Source organism: Tamandua tetradactyla, chromosome 1, assembly GCF_023851605.1.
Source record: "Tamandua tetradactyla isolate mTamTet1 chromosome 1, mTamTet1.pri, whole genome shotgun sequence".
Taxonomy (NCBI): Eukaryota; Metazoa; Chordata; class Mammalia; order Pilosa; family Myrmecophagidae; genus Tamandua; species Tamandua tetradactyla.
In genome coordinates this window covers 61,212,170-61,230,815 of record NC_135327.1, presented here as the reverse complement: position 1 = coordinate 61,230,815, position 18,646 = coordinate 61,212,170, and the positions used below count along the sequence as shown (strand labels likewise).

The window sequence follows — 18,646 nt, the reverse complement described above, 5'->3', positions numbered from 1 at the left end:
AGCTGTTTAAATAATTGACTTTTAGCCAAAACTTTTGATACTTCCTATCAAATTGCCACCAATCAAGTGTCTCTTGCAGATGGACTGCAGGCATTTCACAAATGCTGTGAGTTTAAATGGTGAGTGTTCCCAGATTTAAACCAGATTTAGCCCCTGCCTCCGTTTCTACTTCACCCATGCATGGTAGAGCCACCGCCCCGTGCAAGGCCCTGGCTTGGTGCCAACAGGCTGACTTGGATGTGACAGGCTGACCTGGGTATAACGGGCTGACCTGGGTATGACAGACTCAGGCTGACCTGGGTGTGACGGGCTGACCTGGGTGTGATGGGCTCAGGCTGACCAAAGTTGACAGGCTCAGAGTGATCTGTGTGTGATGGGCTGACCTGGGTGTGATGGGCTGGCCTGGGTGCTGATGGCTGCAGGCTGAGCTCTGTGTGTGTGACCTGTGGCCTGTCCCCAGCGGCCTGTCCCCAGCCTGGATTCTTTGTGGGCCAAGGCCACTGGGTCAGGGTAAGTTGCTAAAGCAAGAGAGCACAAGGAGGGCTGAGTCCTGGCCTTTGAGCTGGCATGCTGGGGGCTGTGTTTGGGGTCAGGGGCTGGGCCGGGGTTGGGGACGAGTTGGGGGACGGGCCTCTCCACTTTGTGTCTGTCCCCAGCTTGGGGGATACTAAGTGGAAGAGTTGCTTTCCTCTCAGCAATATTTACAAATATCACGTGATGGCTCAAGAGATGCCTATAGCGACAAGCCTGAATAAAGGAGCTTAGGAGAGACCAAGCCGAGATCCCCATGTGCCCGCAGACCCATTTCCACCCCCCTTCCATTCTCCTAGACCCGCATCTCCCTTCTGTCCCATCTCCCACCAGGGGCTGAGTCCAGCTGTTGGGGACAACGCTTCTCAGGAAAGCCACCGCTGCTGGGTACGCCCTGAGGACTGCGGGGGGCTCTGTGCATGGCCAGCCTGTGGGGACGGGCCTGGGGGAGAGTCAAGCCCATCAGCCATGTCTTTCCGGGCAGCCACAGGAGCAGGGTGTGCCGTGCACACATGCGAGTGTGAGCAAGTGTGTATGTGAGTGTGCCACGAGTGAGTGTGAGCGAGGGTGAGCCCAGCACCAGGTGGGATGGAGACCCAGCACTGGAAGCAGCTTTAGCACGGGATGAGGGGTGGCACTCACGGAGCCACTCTGACCCTCATTGAGGGTAGGTTCAATGCGGCAGGGAGGTGGGTTTTCAGGTGCTCCACCAGGTGTGGAGGCAATGCCAGGGCAGGGGCGCTGGAGCTGGTCCGGTCTGGGTGGGGCTTTTCTTGTGATTTTGGGGTGTTTGCACTTCGGCTGGGGCTTAGCTGCCCGGGTGCAGGCTCTGCCCACAGCCCATCGTCCTCGGGGCAACGGCCAGCCTTGGGGTGTCCTGCACATGCTCGGAGTCCACATTGGGGTCACCACATTTACAGCAGTTTCCTTGCTGGCACCAGTGAAGGCGGGCTGTGGAGTCCCCAGCCTGGTCTCGGTGGGGTGTGGGGTCCCAGGGCTAGCCTTAGTGGGGTGTGGGGTCCCTGGCCTGGCCTCGGTGGGGTGTGGGGTCCTGGGGCTGGCCTTGGCGGGAAGTGGGGTTCCCTGTGTCGGGCTGGTGGCCCACACCCACGGCCCGAGCACTCGCACTGCTTCTTGGCACCTCTGCTGCGTTGGCCCTGTGCTCACGCCCGTGTTTCTCCCGCAGAGTCCGTAGCACAGGAAGCAGCCCGACTCCCAGATGAATAACCGCGAGGAAGACATGGAAATCGCGTCCCACTACCGGCGCCTGCTGCGCGAGCTGGACGAGCAGCGGCGGCACGGCGTCCTGTGTGACGTGTGCATCGTGGTCGAGGGCAAGGTCTTCCGCGCCCACAAGAACGTGCTGCTGGGGAGCAGCCGCTACTTCAAGACGCTGTACTGCCAGGTGCAGAGGGGATCGGAGCAGGCGACCGTGACGCACCTGGACATTGTCACCGCCCAGGGCTTTGCGGCCATCATCGACTTCATGTACTCTGCCCACCTGGCGCTCAGCAGCAGGAACGTCATCGAGGTCATGTCTGCTGCCAGCTTCCTGCAGATGACGGACATCGTACAGGCCTGCCACGACTTCATCAAGGCTGCCCTGGACATCAGTACCAAGGTGGACATGCCCGACGAGCTAGCCGAGCTGGAGGGGGGCGCCCCGGGCGCCGACGCGCTGCTCTCAGCTGTCATGGCTGGCAGGAGCTTGTCCCCGTGGCTGGCCCGGCGCACCAGCCCAGCCACCTCGTCCGGGGACTCAGCCATTGCCAGCTGCCACGAGGGCGGTGGCTACGGCAAGGAGGATCTCGAGCCCAGGGCTGAGGGCCACGACGAGGCATCCGTGCAGCCGCTGTGGCCCGGGGACGGCGGCTACGGGCCCTTGCGCGTCAAGGAGGAGCAGCTCTCGCCAGCCCACCCAGGGGGCCATGAGCCACCTGCCAGGAAACGCGTGCCACCCAGTACCCTCTCCGACCCCAGCACCGGGGACGGCTGGCCGCCCGCAGGCCGAAGGAAGAACCGGAAGAACAAGGACACAGTCCGGCACATCGCGCCCCAGGCTGAGGGCAGCAGCCGGGCCAGTTCCCCGGCACCGTCCTTTCCACCGCCCTCGGGATGGCCGCTTGGCACCTGCGAGCCACGTAAGCCTTTCCTTAGCGAACATCCATGTGCCGTGGCGGTGGGTGCATGGGGAAGGCGGCAGCCTCCAGGCTTAGGGCCGCTGTGACCCATTGGGGATTGGGGCCAGTGCGTGGGATTTGCTTTGCCTTGTGTATGGGAACCCCTCATAAGCTCTGGTTTTGGTAGATTACTTTGATGTGGTAAAATGCACATAACATTAAATTTAGTATCAGTAGCATGTGGCTCACCGACAGCATTGGGCCCCCACTGCCACCATCTACTTCGAGAACTTTCTCTTCACACAGAGGGGGCCCCATGCCCACCAACAGCACCTGTGCCCCCACCCTCTCGGGTGCTGTGATTTGTCTGGACACTTCACGGAAGCAGAGTCACACAGCATGCGGTGGCCATGTGCGGCCCCGCACTCGGTGTGCTTTCCGGGGTCGCCATGTGTGTCACAGCATCGCCCTCGTTTTGATCGACTGGCATTCCATTTTGCTCAGCATTTGCTGTTGGGCACTCGGGCTGTTTCCAGCTTTTGGTTATTGAGGATATGGCAATTTAATTTTAAAATATTTGAAAATCAGTTAAAAGTTAAAATGTAGAAGAGCTCAAGGAGAGCATGTTAAGTGGGGCAATGGAAGAACGGACAGGGCTCCGGCCTCGCCACTGCCTGCCCCAGCAAGCAGCCTTGCCGCCCTCCCGTCCCGCAGCACTTGTCTTTTGCTCATCGTCGTGAAACGGAGAGTAGAACAGAAATGTCACGCCAGTGCCCTTGGGGCCATGACCGCAGTGGCCTGTGGCCACAGGCTCCACCGTTTCTGTGGGACAAGGACATTATACTAACGGCAGGTTCTAAGGCTCAGACCCAGAGCCCTGGCTTCTCCTCTTGTGGCCTCTGCCCGTTACTCTCACTGAAGTGAACCCCAAGGTAGGCTTCTTGGGACCTCTTGGCTGGCAGTTGGGTCCACCACGCCAGCTTCAGGGTAGGCTCCAGGTGTAATGGAAACTGGTTCTCAAGGGCTGAGGGAAGCTGCTGCATACCAGGAAGTAGGAAATTAAACCTGTCCCAGCCAGAGTCTGTGGGAAGGTGTCGCCCCTCCCCAGCCTCAGGGGCTGCCGGCTAGTATAAGGAAGAGTATTTGGAACTGGGAGTGGGCCCAGAATGAGAATGGACACAGGCCTCCTCCTCTCTACACTGAGAAGTGCCGCTGCCTGGGGGGGCGGGGGTAGTGGCAAGTGGTACCCAGGGGTTGCCCCCACCCACTCCAGGCAGGTGCAAACCTGCGTGGAGGAGCCTGAGACAACAGGTGGGCACGAAGATGCAGAGCCGGGGAGCTGGGAGCCCCGACTGTGGCGCAGGTCCCTGGGAGGGGAGAGCACTGCACCTGGCCCTTCCTGGGGACACCTCGGGTAGGTCCCCGCAGCGCGCTCCCCGCCCCGCCCTGCAGCACACTGCAATATCACCACCACCACCATCTGTGTTCCCTAACAGCATTACCCGTCACCGTCACCATCACCAAAACTTCTCCATCCCCCCAAACAGAAACTCCCCATTCCCGACGCCTACTCCATTCTAGTTCTTGACTCAGTGAATTTGCTTATTCTAATTACTTCGCATCATTGAGATTATATAATATTTGTCCTTTGTGCCTGGCTTATTTCACTCAGCCTGATGTCTTCAGAGTTCATCCATGTTGCATGCATAAGGACTTCATTCCTTTTTTACAACTGAATAATATTCCATTGTATGTATAGACTGCGTTTTATCTAGTCATCAGTTGATGGACACACTTAGTTTGCTTCCACCTTTTGGCAATTGTGAAATAATGTTAGTATGAATACTGATGTGCAAATATCTGAGTCCCTGCTTTCAGTTCTTTTAGGCGTATACCTGGTAGTAGGATTGCCGGGTCATATGGTAATTCTATATTAAGTTCCCTGAGGAACTGCCAAACTCTCTTCCACAGTTGCTGCACCCTTCTACATTGCCACCAGCAGTGAATGAATTTTCTATTTCTCCACGTCCTTTCCCTACATTTGTTACTCTTTGTTTAGGAAAAGTTCTTTTTTAAAGAAGGTGTCAGCTGTGGCTGACCACCCAGGGCCTCAACTGGACCCCAGGCCCTTTAGGTGCCAGCCTCCCCCTCTTCTGTGTGTCCTCACTTTGGGGTGACTCCGGCCTGGTAGCTTTTTTTTTTTTTTGGCATGGCCAGGCTCCAGGAATCTAACCCAAGTCTCTGGCATGGCAGGCGAGAATTCTGCCACTGAGCCATTGTATCACCCTAGGGCCTGGTAGCATTTAAGAGTGATTTTTCTCTGCTCCTCACCTGGATCGTGGGTCTCACCTGGGCTTGGCCCTCACTGGGCTCTGGCCTCCTCATCCACGGAAGAGGACAGTAACAATCCAGGGGGTTGTGAGGCTCAGATGGGGCAGGTCTGTGAGGCCCAGACCCCCTGACTTGAACTCCCACCCATGCTCCTAAAATTCTCCACAAAAATAAAGTTTTGTATCTAGAACAAGATTTGTGGCTTTGTAAAGTAAATGTCCATACTTGAGCTTTGGTAAGGCTGAAATGTGATGTAACTTTAGGTGGGGGAGGGCAGTTTCTGGAGAGCCCCACACTGCACATGCCACCTTTCAGCTTGCTCAGGGAAATGGGTGGCGGTAGTGGTCCCCAGGACCTCAGCAGCCTGTCTTAAGCTCCGGGGGCTCCCCAGGCCACACCCTGCCCTCCCCTGCCCTCCTTGGTCTCCTTGCTGCCCCTGGCCCCACAGCTGCCCATTGGGATAGCTGCTGGCCTACCGTGCTCTGGACCCTGATCCTCACCCTGTCAGTCCGCCAGAGCCTCCCGCGTGGCCTGGGCCTTGTGGACCTCCCACTGAAGTGCCATCTTTTTTTTTTTTTTAACGTTTGTTCCCCCGATTATTTATTTATCTTTAATCCATATGTTTTACTCATATGTCCATAAGATAGATAAAAGAAGCATCAGACACAAGGTTTTCATGATCACACAGTCACGTTGCGAAAGCTATACATTATACAATCATCTTCAAGAAACATGGCCGCTGGAACACAGCTCTGCATTTTCAGGGCATTCCCTCCAGCCTCTCTGTTACGACTTAACTAAAAAGGTGATATCTATTTAATGCATAGCAGTAACCTCCAGGATAACCTCTCAACTCTGTTTGGAATCTCTCAGCCATTGACACTTTATTTTGCCTCATTTCTTTCTTCCCTCTTTTGGCTGAGAAGGTTTTCTCAATCCCTTGGTGATGAGTCCCAGCTCATTCTAGGATTTCTGTCCCAGGTTGCCAGGAAGGTCCACACTCCTGGGAGTCATATCTTGCGTAGAGGGGGAGAGCAGTGTGTTTACTTGTCATGTTGGCTGACAGAGAGAGGCCACATTTGAGCAACAAAAGAGGTTCTCTTGGGGGTGACTCTTAGATCTAATTTTAAGTAGGTTTAGCCTATCCTTTGCAGGGTTAAGTTCATATGAACAAACCCCAAGATTGGAGGCTCAACCTATTGCTTTGGTTGTCCCCACTGCTTGTGAGAATATCAAGAATTCTCCACTTGGAATAAAAAAGTATTTTCAAAGTCCCCTTTGGGGAATGGTGAAAAAGGGAGAAAATTCAACTTCCCCAAGTTGAATTCTTGATGTTCTCACAAGCAATGTGGACAATCAAAGGTATAGGCTGAGCCCCCAGTCTTGGGTTTTGTTCATATGAAACTTAACTCCCCAAAGTATGTCAAGCCTACTTAAAATAAGGCCCAAGAGTCACCCCCAAGAGAGCCTCTTTTGTTGCTCAGATGTGGCCTCTCTCTCCAGCCAACACAACAAGCAAACTCACCACCGTCCCCCTTATATGTGGGACATGACTCCCAGGGGTGTGAACCTTCCTGATAACGTGGGACAGAAATCCTATAATGAGCTGGTACTCAGCATCAAGGGATTGAGAAAACCCCTAGAATGAGCTGAGACTCAGCATCAAGGGATTGAGAAAACCTTCTCTACCAAAAGGGGGAAGAGTGAAATGAGACAAAATAAAGTGTCAATGGCTGAGAGATTCCAAACAGAGTCGAGAGGTTGTCCTGGAGGTTATTCTTACGCATTAAACAGATATCACCTTGTTAGTCACCATGTAATGGAGAGGCTGGAGGGAACTTCCTGAAAATGTAGAGCTGTGTTCCAGTAGCCATGTTTCTTGAAGATGATTGTATAATGATACAGCTTTCACAATGTGACTGTGATTGTGAACCTTGTGTCTGATGCTCCTTCTATCTACCTTGTCAACAGACGAGTAGAACATATGGAATAAAAATAAATAATGGGAACAAATGTTAAAATAAATTTAGTTTGAAATGCTAGTGATCAATGAAAGGGAGGTGTAAGGGGTATGGCATGTATAAATTTTTTTCTGTTTTCGTTTTGTTTCTTTTTCTGAATAGATGTAAATGTTCCAAGAAATGATCATGATGATGAATATGCAACTATGTGATGATATTGTGAATTAATGATTATATGTGTAGAACGGAAGGATCGAAAGTTAAGAATGTTTGCGTTTGTTTGGTGTTTTTTGGTATTTAAAAAAAATAATTAAAAAATTAAAAAAAAAAAAAAGAATTCTCCACTTGGGGAAGTTGAATTTTCCCCCTTTCTCCCCGTTCCCCCAAGGGGACTTCAGGGCCCGTCTTTTGCCATGGGGTTTTCCCGAGCGTTAGGTGGTGGAGGGCTGGGGCCAGCCGTGCTCCTCCTGCACTGCTCCTGGGCTTCCCAGCAGGGGAGCAAGGCTGCAGAGTGGGGTGGGGGGGCTGCAGTGCCGGGGCAGGTGGGGAGCGGGTGGTCCATGTCCAGAGCCATAGCCTCCTGGGCCTCCTGGAGCACTGAAAGGTGTTTACCGATGGTTTGCACCATGAGATGGTGGCACGGGAGCCATTGTGCTGAGCAAGACAAGTATGTGATTTTAAAATAGTTCCTTTTGCTGGCGGCTCAGACTCCTGCTCTGTTCAAGGTAGAGACTGTCTTCGGGGTGACAGGCAGGAGTGCCCCCCGCCTAGACCCATGTGCACATCTCCCCTCAGGCGTCGGTTCCACTGCCACGCTGGGCCTGCCGTCCCCCGTGGCCCTGCCGCTCCCTCTCCATGGGTGCCCACGGGTGCAGGGTGAGGCTTTTCTTCTTCTGAGCTTCGTAAGGGCTAACAATTGGGAAGAAAAAAAATAAGTAGTTACATTAAAAAAATAGAAGCTTGTAAACTTACATTGAAACGGAGATTTTTAAAAGAGTAGTTAGTGTAATTTTGAAGTGTTCCACTTGAAACTTTTCATGATTTTTTATCATCACATAGTTATGTGTTCATCACCATGATCATTTTTAGAATATTTGCATCACTTACTCCAGAAGAAATAATAAAAAAAAAAGACCCCATATATCCCATGCCCCTCATCCCTTCCTCTCATTGACTACTAGTATTTCCAACTACCCAATTTTTACCCTGTCTCCCCCCATCATTTATTTATTTTTTATTCTTATTTTTCACTCATCTGTCCATACCCTAGGTGAAGGGAGTGCCAGCACAAGGTTTTCACAATCACATGGTCACACTATAAAAGCTACACAGTTATACATCGTCTTCCAGAATCAAGGCTCCTGGAACACAGCTTAGCAGTTTCAGGTACTTCCCTCCAGCCACTCCACTACACCATCAACTAAAAGGAATATTTATAAAAGGCATAAGAATAATCTCCAAGGTAACCTCTTGACTCTGTTCAAAATCATAATTTTTAAGAAAAAAACCATTTTACCCTTTTCACTGAAGGTAACGCACACAGCAGCACATGCAGAGGTCCCAAGCGCTCACCTCACCAGCCCCTGGAAGCCCCTGTCCACCTGGGGGCTGTGTCCTGATACTCAACTAGGGGTCCTGACGCTCACGTGGGGTCCTGAGGCTCATGTGGGGTCCTGAGGCTCACCCGGGGGTCCTGATGCTTAACCCGAAGTCCTAACACTCACCTGGGTTTGCCCACCTGTTTTTGAGCTCCCGTTGAGCATCCTGGCTTCCTCTAACCACCTGAAGGCCACTTCTCCTGTGCTCGCTGCCCAAAGAGGTCCCTCGGCGTGCAGGCTGAGCCACTGGCAGGTCTCTGAGGCAGGTGAGGGCTTATTTGGGGACCACCCCTGGGAATGGCTCTGGTTCTGGGCTGTGCTCCTTTTCTGTCACTATTGTAGCAGATGGCCACCCGCTCTGAGGCCCTTCTGCCTCTCCCACATGCCACCCACCCCTCTCCGCTGACTCCCCTGCTTCCCTCAAATTAGTCTTGCCTACAGAGTCCTTAGGCTGCGTCCCCATGTTCCCAGCGCCAGCCCCCCCCCCCCCCCCGCTGCAGGGTCCGTAGACAAGCAGGTGGTTTTGGGGGCAATGGCCACTCCTTGTTTCCAGATTTGTGGTCTGACAGACACCCAGCAGGCTGCACAGGTTTCAGGTGTGCAGGGTAAGTGGCTGACTGCTCCCCCCTGATAGTTTATTGAGAAAATAGTCACAAAGGGACAAATTGGAAACACTGAGTAGTGCCCCCACACACCTTCTGAATTCCCCAGTGCTTGTCTCTGTTTGCTTCATTACCCGTTTACCCAGTTTTAATAACTCGTAAATCCATCTCATTTTCAATGCATTTCAAGTAAATTGCAGACATCAGCACACTCTACCAAACACTTCAGCAAGCACGTCACCAACGAGAATTCAATGTCTGTTAGTGTTTTTAGGTAAAATTTGCATACGGTGAAATGCACAGACCTTAACTGTACCTTTTGCTAAGTTGTGATCAATGCCCATGTGTGGCCTAAGCCCCGTCCATATCAGAAGTTTGCTGAAAGTTTCCACCTGCATCCTGGCAGTAGGTCCCTGCCCCTGGTGGGGCAGCACGGTGGTGGTTTTTCTGTCCTGCCTGTTGGGAGCATGTCTCTGTGAGACCCAGATGGCACCTCCCCACAGTGAGGGGTCCTGACCACCTCTGCCCACTGAGGTCTCTCTCTGGGCAGTGGTGGACATGTGGCCCTGTTCTTGCTAATGGACCTCTGGGCTGTTTCCAGTTGTTTACTATTATGAATAAGGCTTCTGTGGGCATTTCTGGCAAGTCTGCTTTGTGGGCCAGTGTTTCCATTTCTCTGAAGTAGACACATGGCCTGGGATTGGTCCTGGGAAGGGTGTGCACAGCTGTGCTTACTCCATGGGGATGGGGCCCAACACCGCCAACGGGGGGGATGAGTTTGGTTTGCTACCCCCCCCACCAGTTCCTCTTGTGGTCGGTGCTTTGATTCTAAGCTCTCCGGTGGGTGTGTTGGATGCGTCTTCACCCGTACAGCCCTGTCCTCAGGTAGAGAACAGTCCCGGCGCCCAAACCTTCCCTCCCGCCCCTTTGTGGTCAGCCCCTCGGGCAGATCTGATGTGCTTTTCCAGGGCACAGCCTGCTTTGGAACCTCACGCGGTCTTAGGCTCTGCACCTCCTCCGTGGCACTGCTACTTTGTGTCTGCCTAATTTGTCAACCTTTCTTATTCATTTTGAGATCATTGTAGATGCAGCTATAAGAATAATATAGCAATTGTGGCCCCCCATCCCCCAGTCCCCCATGGTGGCCCTGCAGGATGAGGCCACGCCTCCCCCGTGTCACCCGTGCTCAACCTGCACTCACCTGCGCTCACCTGTGCTCACCTGCGCGCATCTGTGCATCGAGGTTCTGCAGCCTTGTCACATGTGTGGCGTTGTCCATGTGTCTTGGTCCAGTCTCAGACAGCCCAGCACTGCAGGGACCAGCATCGCAGCCCCACCCTAGCCACCATCAACCAGCATCTGCCCCCCATTTCTATAAATCCCACTATTTTCGAGATCCATCCATGCTCTTGAATGTGGCATTTCTTTTTCTTCTTTTTTGCCACAATGTCCGTATATAGCACAATTTTTTCGTGTTGATAGGCTATCACCTGTGTGGGTGTGTTGTTACTCCCCATGGTAAACACCTGGGAGCAGAATTGCTGGACCGCTTGGTGGCGTGTGTCTGACCTCGGCATCCTGCTCTCCTGCCTCGCCAGCACATGGGGCTTGTCACCTGTTCCATCAGCACGCTCTGGTCGGGAGCAGTGCTCCTCTGGGGTTTCTGGTCTGTATTTCTTGTGGTACATGACGTCATGCAGCTCTTTGTGCGTCCTCTTGGTGGCAGGTCTGCCTGCTCTTTAATTGGGCGCTTTGTGTGGTCAATTTCCCGGATTCCAGCGTCCTAGCGGGATGACATTTTCTCCGCGCTTTTAATTCGCTTCTTTCCGCATGCTTACGGCGGCACACAGCTCTTCTGTGGGGAAGAGTCTTTTCAAGTCTTTGGCCCATTTTCTTTTATCATCAAGTTGGGAGAGTTCCTTATCTATATCTAGTTACAAGCCCTTCATCGGGTATGGGTTTTGTGTATGTGTTTTTCATTTTGTCTTTTCATGTAACTGTCTTTTTTTTTTTAAATCATGGGCAGGCACCGGAAATCGAACCCAGGTCTCTGGCACTGCAGGTGAGAACTCTGCCTGCTGAGCCACCATGACCCACCCTCATGTAACTGTCTTAAGAAGCATAAGCTTTTATTTTTGAAGAAGCCCACACTGTTAATTTTTTTCTTTTATGGCTCATGCTTTCTGGGTCCTATGTAAAAATTCTTTGCCTAACCCTTTGTCACAAAAACTTTCCCCTGTGGCTTTTCTAGAGGGCTCTTAGATTTAGGTGTTAACGTAGTTCTGTGTTTCAAACTGAGTTTGGTTATGCCGCAAGCTCAGGCTCAAGGCTCCCTTTTGCCTGTGGATGGCCAGTTGTCCCAGCACCATATGAACCATTTGTCCACGAATTCACTTGCCAGCTTTTTCAATGTCAATCAGACACACATGTGGGGTGCCGTTGTTTCTTAAAATAAAATAAGAGAGTTAAAGGTGATGGGTGGTAGACTTTATGATGATGGGGCTTGTGCTGGTTTGAAAGGATTTATGTACCCTAGAAAAGCCATGTTTTAATCCCCATTAATCTTGTGGGCGCAACGGTTTATTCTAATCCCTATTCAGTACTATAGGTTGGAAATTTGATTAGGTATTCTCCATGGAGATGTGACTCAATCTATTGTGGGTATTAAACTTGATTAGATGGAGTCGTGTCTCCACCCATTCGAGTGGGTCTTGATTAGTTTTATACTGGAATCCTATAAAAGAGGAAACATTTTGAAGAATGCAGGGGATTCTGAGAGAGCAGAGAAGGTTGACAGAATGATGAGAGCAGTGAAGCAGAGAGCCCATGCCACCAGAGATCTATGGAGATGAAAAAGGAATACGTCCCCAGGGGAGCTTCATAAAGCAAGAAGCCTGGGGAGAAAGCTAGCAGACATCGCCATGTTTGCCACGTGCCCTTCCAGCTGAGAGAAATACTGAATGTCATCGGCCTTCTGGAACCAAAGTATCTTTCCCTGGATGCCTTATATTGGACATTTCTATAGACTTGTCTTAATTGGGACATTTTCTCAGCCTTAGAACTGTAAACTAGCAACTTATTAAATTCCCCTTTATAAAAGCCGTTCTGTTTCTGGTATATTGTATTCAGGTAGCTAGCAAACTAGAACAGGGCATGTGTATATGTATATATGAAATCTACTGTTTTCAGCTATATGTTTGTTTTTTTTTTTTAACATGGGCAGGCACCAGGAATCGAACCCGGGTCCTCTGGCATGGCAGGCAAGCATTCTTGCCTCCTGAGCCACATGGCCCACCCAGCTCTATGTTTTTTACTATAAATTTTTTAAAGAAAATATCTTACATGCTATGAACACTTTCTGATAGTTATAGCATATAAGGGAACTTGATATTAACTTGAACCAAGAAACATGACATTTTAGATATAGAGGATAAATGTAAACACTTAAAAAGTAAGAAGGTGAAATTTTAGACAAAGTGCATCTCTAAGAATTTTCTACATGACTACATTTTTTGGATTTTGTCTTCTACTGTCTGTGAGATGTAGTGAATGTTTAATGCAAAAACTGCCTTTTTTTTACAATGTAGTACTTTTTATTTAGTATATCACACTGCTGTCCAACCGTCATTTCTGCTTAATTCCATTTTTTTAAAACATTTTTTATAGTGAAATATAACATATATACAAAAAAGCACTAAATTTCAAAATACATTTTAACAAGTAGTTATAGAATGAAGTTCAGAGTTTGGTATGGGTTACAGTTCCACAATTTTAGATTTTTCCTTCTAGCTGTTCCAAGACGCTGGAGACAAAAAGAATTTCAGTATAATGGTTCAACAGTCACACTCATTTGTTAAATCCTATCTTCTCTGTTATAACTCCTCCTCCCAATCTTTAAAGGTCTTTGGGTTATGGCCATTCTAACTTTTCATGTTGGAAAGGGCTGTTGATAATATTGGATAGGGGGATGGAACTAGTTGATGTTCTGGAGAGGCTGGGCTCTCTGCATTTCAGGACTTACCTCATCCACCCCATCTGGAGGTTGTAGGTTTCTGTAAAGTAATCATAGTGCATGGACTCTTTGTAGAATTTCAGAGAGAGCCTTAAGTGTTCTTTAGTGGTTGGGGTTTGACAATCCATGGCAATTAGCAGTTTCTAGCTGAAACTTGTGTAAGAGTAACTATCAGAATAACCTCTCAAATGGATCTGAACTCTCTTAGCCACTGATACCTCATTTTGTTACATTTCTTTCCTCTCTTTTGGTCAGGAAGTTGTTGTTGATCCCACAGTGTCAGGGCCAGGCTCATCCCTGGGAGTCATGTCCCACGATTCCAGGGAGAATTTCACCCCTGGATGTCATGTCTCGTGTGTGTGTGTGGCAATGATTTCACTTGCAGCATTGGGCTTAGAGAGAGAAGCCACATCTGAGCACAAAAAAGGTTTTCCAGAAGCACTTCTTAGGCATAACTATAGGTAGGCTTAGCTTCTCTACCACAGAAATAAGTTTTATACGAGCAAGCCTCAAGATCAGGGACTTGAATAGGCCGAGCCCTCAATCTTGGGGTTTGTTCATATGAAACTTATCCCTGCAAAGGATAGGCTAAGCCTACTTAAAATTAGAACTAAGAGTCACCCCCCAGAGAACCTCTTTTGTTGCTCAGATGTTCTCAGCCAACATGACAGGCAAACTCACTGGCCTCCCCCTCTCTACATGGGACATGACCACTGGGGGTGTAAATTTTCCTGGCGACGTGGGACAGAAATCCTAGAATGAGCTGGAACTCAGCATCAAGGGATTGAGAAAACCTTCTCAACCAAAAGAGGAAAGAGAGAAATGAGGCAAAGTGTCAATGGCTGAGAGATTTCCAACAGTCGGGAGGTTATCCTAGAGGTTATTTTTACGCATTTGTGCTAGTTTGAAAGGATGTATGGACCCTAGAAGAGCCATGTTTTAATCTAAATCCCATTTCATAAAGGCAGAATAATCCCTATTCAAAGCTGTATATTTGAAACTGTAATCAGATCATCTCCCTGGAGATGTGATTTAATCAAGAGTGGTTATTAAACTGGATTAGGTGACGACATGTCTCCACCCATTTGGGTGGGTCTTGATAAGTTTCTGGAGAAAACTTTTTGGAGAATGAGAGGTTCAGAGAGAGCAGAGAATGCTGCAGCACCACAAAGCAGAGAGTCCACAAGACAGCGACCTTTGGAGATGAAGAAGGAAAATGCCTCCCGGGGAGCTTCATGAAACCAGAAGCCAGGAAAGAAAGCTAGCAGATGACACTGTGTTCGCCACATGTCCTTCCAGCTGAGAGAGAAGCCCTGACTGTTCACTATATGCCTTCTCACTTGAGAGAGAAACCCTGAACATCATCGGCCTTCTTGAATCAAAGTATCTTTCCTTGGATGTCTGTGATTGGACATTTCTATAGATTTGTTTAATTGGGACATTTCTTAGAACTTAGAACTTAAACTAGGAATTTATTAAATTCCCCTTTCAAAAGCCATTCCATTTCTGGTATATTGCATTCCAGCAGCTAGCAAACTAGAACAGCATTATATAGATATCACGTTTTTAGGTAAGGTATATTGGAGAGGCTGGAGGGAAGTGCCTGAAAATGTAGAGCTGTGTTCCAGTAGCCATGTTTCTTAAGGATGATTGTATTATGATATAACTTTTGCATTGTGACTGTGTGAATGTGAAAACCTTGTGTCTAATGCGCCTTTTATCTACGGTATGGACAGATGAGTAAAATATATGGATTAAAAATAAATGAATAAAAAATGAATAATGGGGGAACAAATGTTAAGATAAATTTAGTAGATTGACATGCTTGTGATCAATGAAAGGGAGTGATAAGAGGTATAGAAAAATATAGGGAAACAAAGGCTAAAATATATTGAGTAGATGGAATACTAGCAATCAATGAGAGGGAGGGGTAAGGGGTATGGTGTGTATGAGTTTTTTTCTTTTTTCTTTTTCTGAACTGATGGAAATGTCCTCAGAAATGATCATGGTGATGAATATACAACTATGTGATGATATTGTGAATTATTGATTATATACCAAGAGTAGAATGATCATATGGTAAGAATGTTCATTTTTGTATGTTGTTATGTTTAAAAAAATTTTTTTAATTAAAAAAAAAGATCGGGGCTGGGCCTATTAACTTAGGAATTCCTCATGTTTGCAAGAGTATCAGGGGTTTCCCAGATGGTAAAGCTTGATAGTTCTGTTTTTTCTCTAGTCCCTCAAGGGATTTTGCTGATACTTTATAATTACCTGCCCAACACACTCTGGGATGCATCCAGGTATTACATTAAGCTATACAGAGTTACAGGCCCTCGTTCCCATTCTTGGCTCCCTGTGTTTGGGTTGTTTAAACGAGCTATCTAGACAGGTTGAGTTAGATTGTGTGCTCCAGAAAATTTAGGTTTGGGACAAAACAAACCTCTGTTCTTTTGGTCTTATACAGTAGGTGAAGTTCTAAAATGTGGACAAAGTCATTCTTTACCCTGTATTCTGATTTACCTTCATTCCGATTGGATTATCTTCATTCTTATTCTTAATTGAAACCTGATCTTTTTTGGTTTCTTTAGCAGTTATATGGCACAGTGCTGACTTTCAGAACTGCAGAGTCCAGCTCTGAGTCTCAGGTGTCACACAGGTTCTCCAGGTATTGTGGGGAAACACCAGGTCACATGCATGCAGCATCACGGCATCAACCATGCCATTTGCAGCTCTGGACTACATGTGATGCTCTTCAGCCAATGGTCTTGGCTCTAATTTTCTTATAAGGCATAAACTGCTTTTTAAAAATTAGGGTTGACCGGACCATTCCAGCCAATCCCTGAAGAACACCCAGGGCATTATATAAGATTCCACAAAGGTTCCAGGCACTAGAGTAACTTTCCAGAAACCTACCACCTCCAGATGGGTCCCTGGTCCAGAAAAGCCCTGAAACCTAGTCTAGCCTCTCCAGAACATCAGATAATTCCATTTCCCTACCCCATTATTAGTGACAGACATTTCCAATATCAAAAATTTAGAATTGCCATAGTCCAAACAACCCTAAAGAGAGGTATGGAAAGATCAAAGGTGTTGGTGGAATTATACATAGAAGATAGGATTTAACAAATGAATATGAATGCTGAATAGTTAAATTGGTATCTCTTTTAGTCTCCAGTATTTTAGAGCAACTAGAAGGAAAAACCTAAAATTATGAAATTGTAACCCATGTCAAAGTCTGAAATATGTTTTACAACTAATCATGGTGCTGTGCTTTGAAATTTATAGCTTTTTTGTATATGTATATGTTATTTTTCACAAAAAAGAAGGGAAAAAAGTCGATTGTGATGCTAAAAATATATTTAACCCCTCTAGCCTCCTATATTCTGGAACAGCTAGAAGGAAAAATCTGAGCGGATCATATGGTAGCCCATGACAAACTCTGAACTCTGTCCTGTAACCACTTGTTGAAGAGTGCTTTGAAAACTATTGCTTTTTTATTTCTTTGCTTTGTATACATGTTATACTCTACAATAAAAAAAGTTAAAAAAAAAATTAGGGTTGAGAGCCAGTGTGAGAATTGCTTCCGTGAGTCTGTCAGCCTTGCTGATTTCCTGTGTCTGGAGTCCTGGAAGCTTCTGTGGGGTTGTCTGGACATCCCTGCACACAGTGGCCTCGTGGGCCAGATGTTGCTATGGGGCCTGCGTGGGGCCCTTGGGGCGAGGCCACTCCTGGACTCATGAAGGATGGCGTCTGTAGAGTCATCACCCGGCCCTGTGAGGCCAGGCTAGCCCCAGTGCCTGCGCCTGGCCCGTCCGGGTGGCCGCGGCCGAGGGGGCGTGGCCTGGCTGGAGGGCATCTCCTCTTGGGCAGTGGCTGTCCTCCCCACACTTGATTTGGATCTTGCTTTGCCACAGGCTGCAGGGTGAGGGCTCACCTTCCACAAACGCCACCTGTGATAATTACAGTCTTCTTTCCATTTTAAGTGAGATAAGTTTTCACACAGTTACAATGTGTCGCTGACAGGAAGTCCTGCCCCCCATTTTCTATACTTAACAGCAGTCAATGCTGCGCTGCAGGCTCAGCTCCGAGAATGGATTTGGCTTTTTCCGTTGGTGGGAGGCGTTTTTCTTTGGATTCACAGCGACCTGTATCCATATAAAACGTGCAGAAATACCCTGTGTGCCCACAGAGTTGTAGAGAACTCATCTGCCCACGGTTCAGAGGTGGGGGCGGGGGGCCTTGACTCTGACGCCCGGGGGTCCCTGCGAAGAGCAGGTCACGGGACCCTGTGTCTCCCTTTCCCCTAATGCTCGTATTTCAGAGAGTGGGCTCTGCATTCTCAGAGTTTTCATTACTGTAGTGAGAAAATGGGACACGTTTAAATCCCAGTTAGGTGGGACACGTTTAGATCCCAGTTAGGTTTTTAAATGGCTGTTTCTAACAAGTCCACAGGGAAACCCACGTTTGGGGGAAGCATTACCTTTGGAGTGGATTCTTGTGGCGTGAAGGCGCCTGGTTGCCGCCGCAGCGGGGTGCCCCCTCCCCTGCGCTTAGTGGGGGACCCAGCCTGGGGACCCCCCTGCTGGAGGAGGAGCCGCGGCCTTGGGACTCTCATCCACTGTGGGCCCGTGCTGTTCCCACGGTGTGCTGCCTGTGCTGGGTACGTTGTGCGCCGCCCCACGGGGAGGGTCGCGTGACCTGTGTGCTCTCTGACTTTGCCCCCAGATGCGGAACTGGCCGTGGCTGAGGCCAGCGGCTCCGACTGTCGAGGCGACAGGGCCGAGCTCTTTGGCCATGCCGACGACGGCCTCCTGGGGCCGGAGGGCAGCTACCTGGGGCCGCCGCTGACCCCCGAGAAGGATGAGGCGCTGCACCGGGCCACAGCGGTGGCCAGCCTGCGGACGGCGCTCATGAGCAAGGACAGCCTGCTGTCCCTCAAGGCGGATGTGCTCGGAGACGGTGGCTCCCTGCTGTTCGAGTACCTGCCCAAAGGTGCCCACGGCCTGCCACGTAAGCCCCCCCGCCCCCGGGTTTCTGTTGCTTTGATTTCGGTCACTGGAGGGCGGGTTCCACGTGTCAGGGTAGGTGTTGGGGCCACAGCAAATGGACCAGCATCCTGGTCGGGGGGCTGTGCCCTTTGCCCCTGAGGGAGGGGGTTCTGGTGCTTGTGAGGGCAGCAAGGGATTAGCTTCGTGCGCCTTGGCGTGTCAAGTCAGGGCGCCAGCACCAGAGACTGCGGGAGCTCGGCTGTGCACATGGGGGAGCGATCGGGGGCAACCTGAGGGCCAGCTGGGGCTGGGACACCCCTGAGGAGATGGCGGCAGTCGTGGGAGAAGATAGAGGTGTGGGGGCAGGTGGGGCTCTCACTGCTGGCTGCCCACCCACCTTTGTGCTAGGGAGAAATGCTGGTAGAGTTGCATGTAAGCAAAATGGAATCAGGAACACAGTTTCTGCTAGATAATGCTGGTGATAGGAGACTTTTTTCTAA

General features: G+C 49.5%; 1 protein-coding gene across 2 annotated transcripts in view; it reads left to right on the top strand.

Moving 5' to 3' along the window:
• The window catches only part of ZBTB46 (zinc finger and BTB domain containing 46), a 59,800-nt gene that overhangs the window by 20,065 nt on the left and 21,089 nt on the right, over positions 1-18,646 (top strand). Inside the window, exons 2-3 of one of the 2 annotated variants that reach the window (XM_077117525.1) lie at positions 1,718-2,672; positions 17,884-18,168. In XM_077117525.1, the coding sequence (XP_076973640.1) occupies positions 1,751-2,672; positions 17,884-18,168 (1,207 nt within the window). In that variant the 5' untranslated portion in view covers positions 1,718-1,750. Of the gene's footprint in view, positions 1-1,363; positions 2,673-17,883; positions 18,169-18,646 lie in introns of those variants that run through there. The other variant, XM_077117529.1, reaches the window with a different exon arrangement.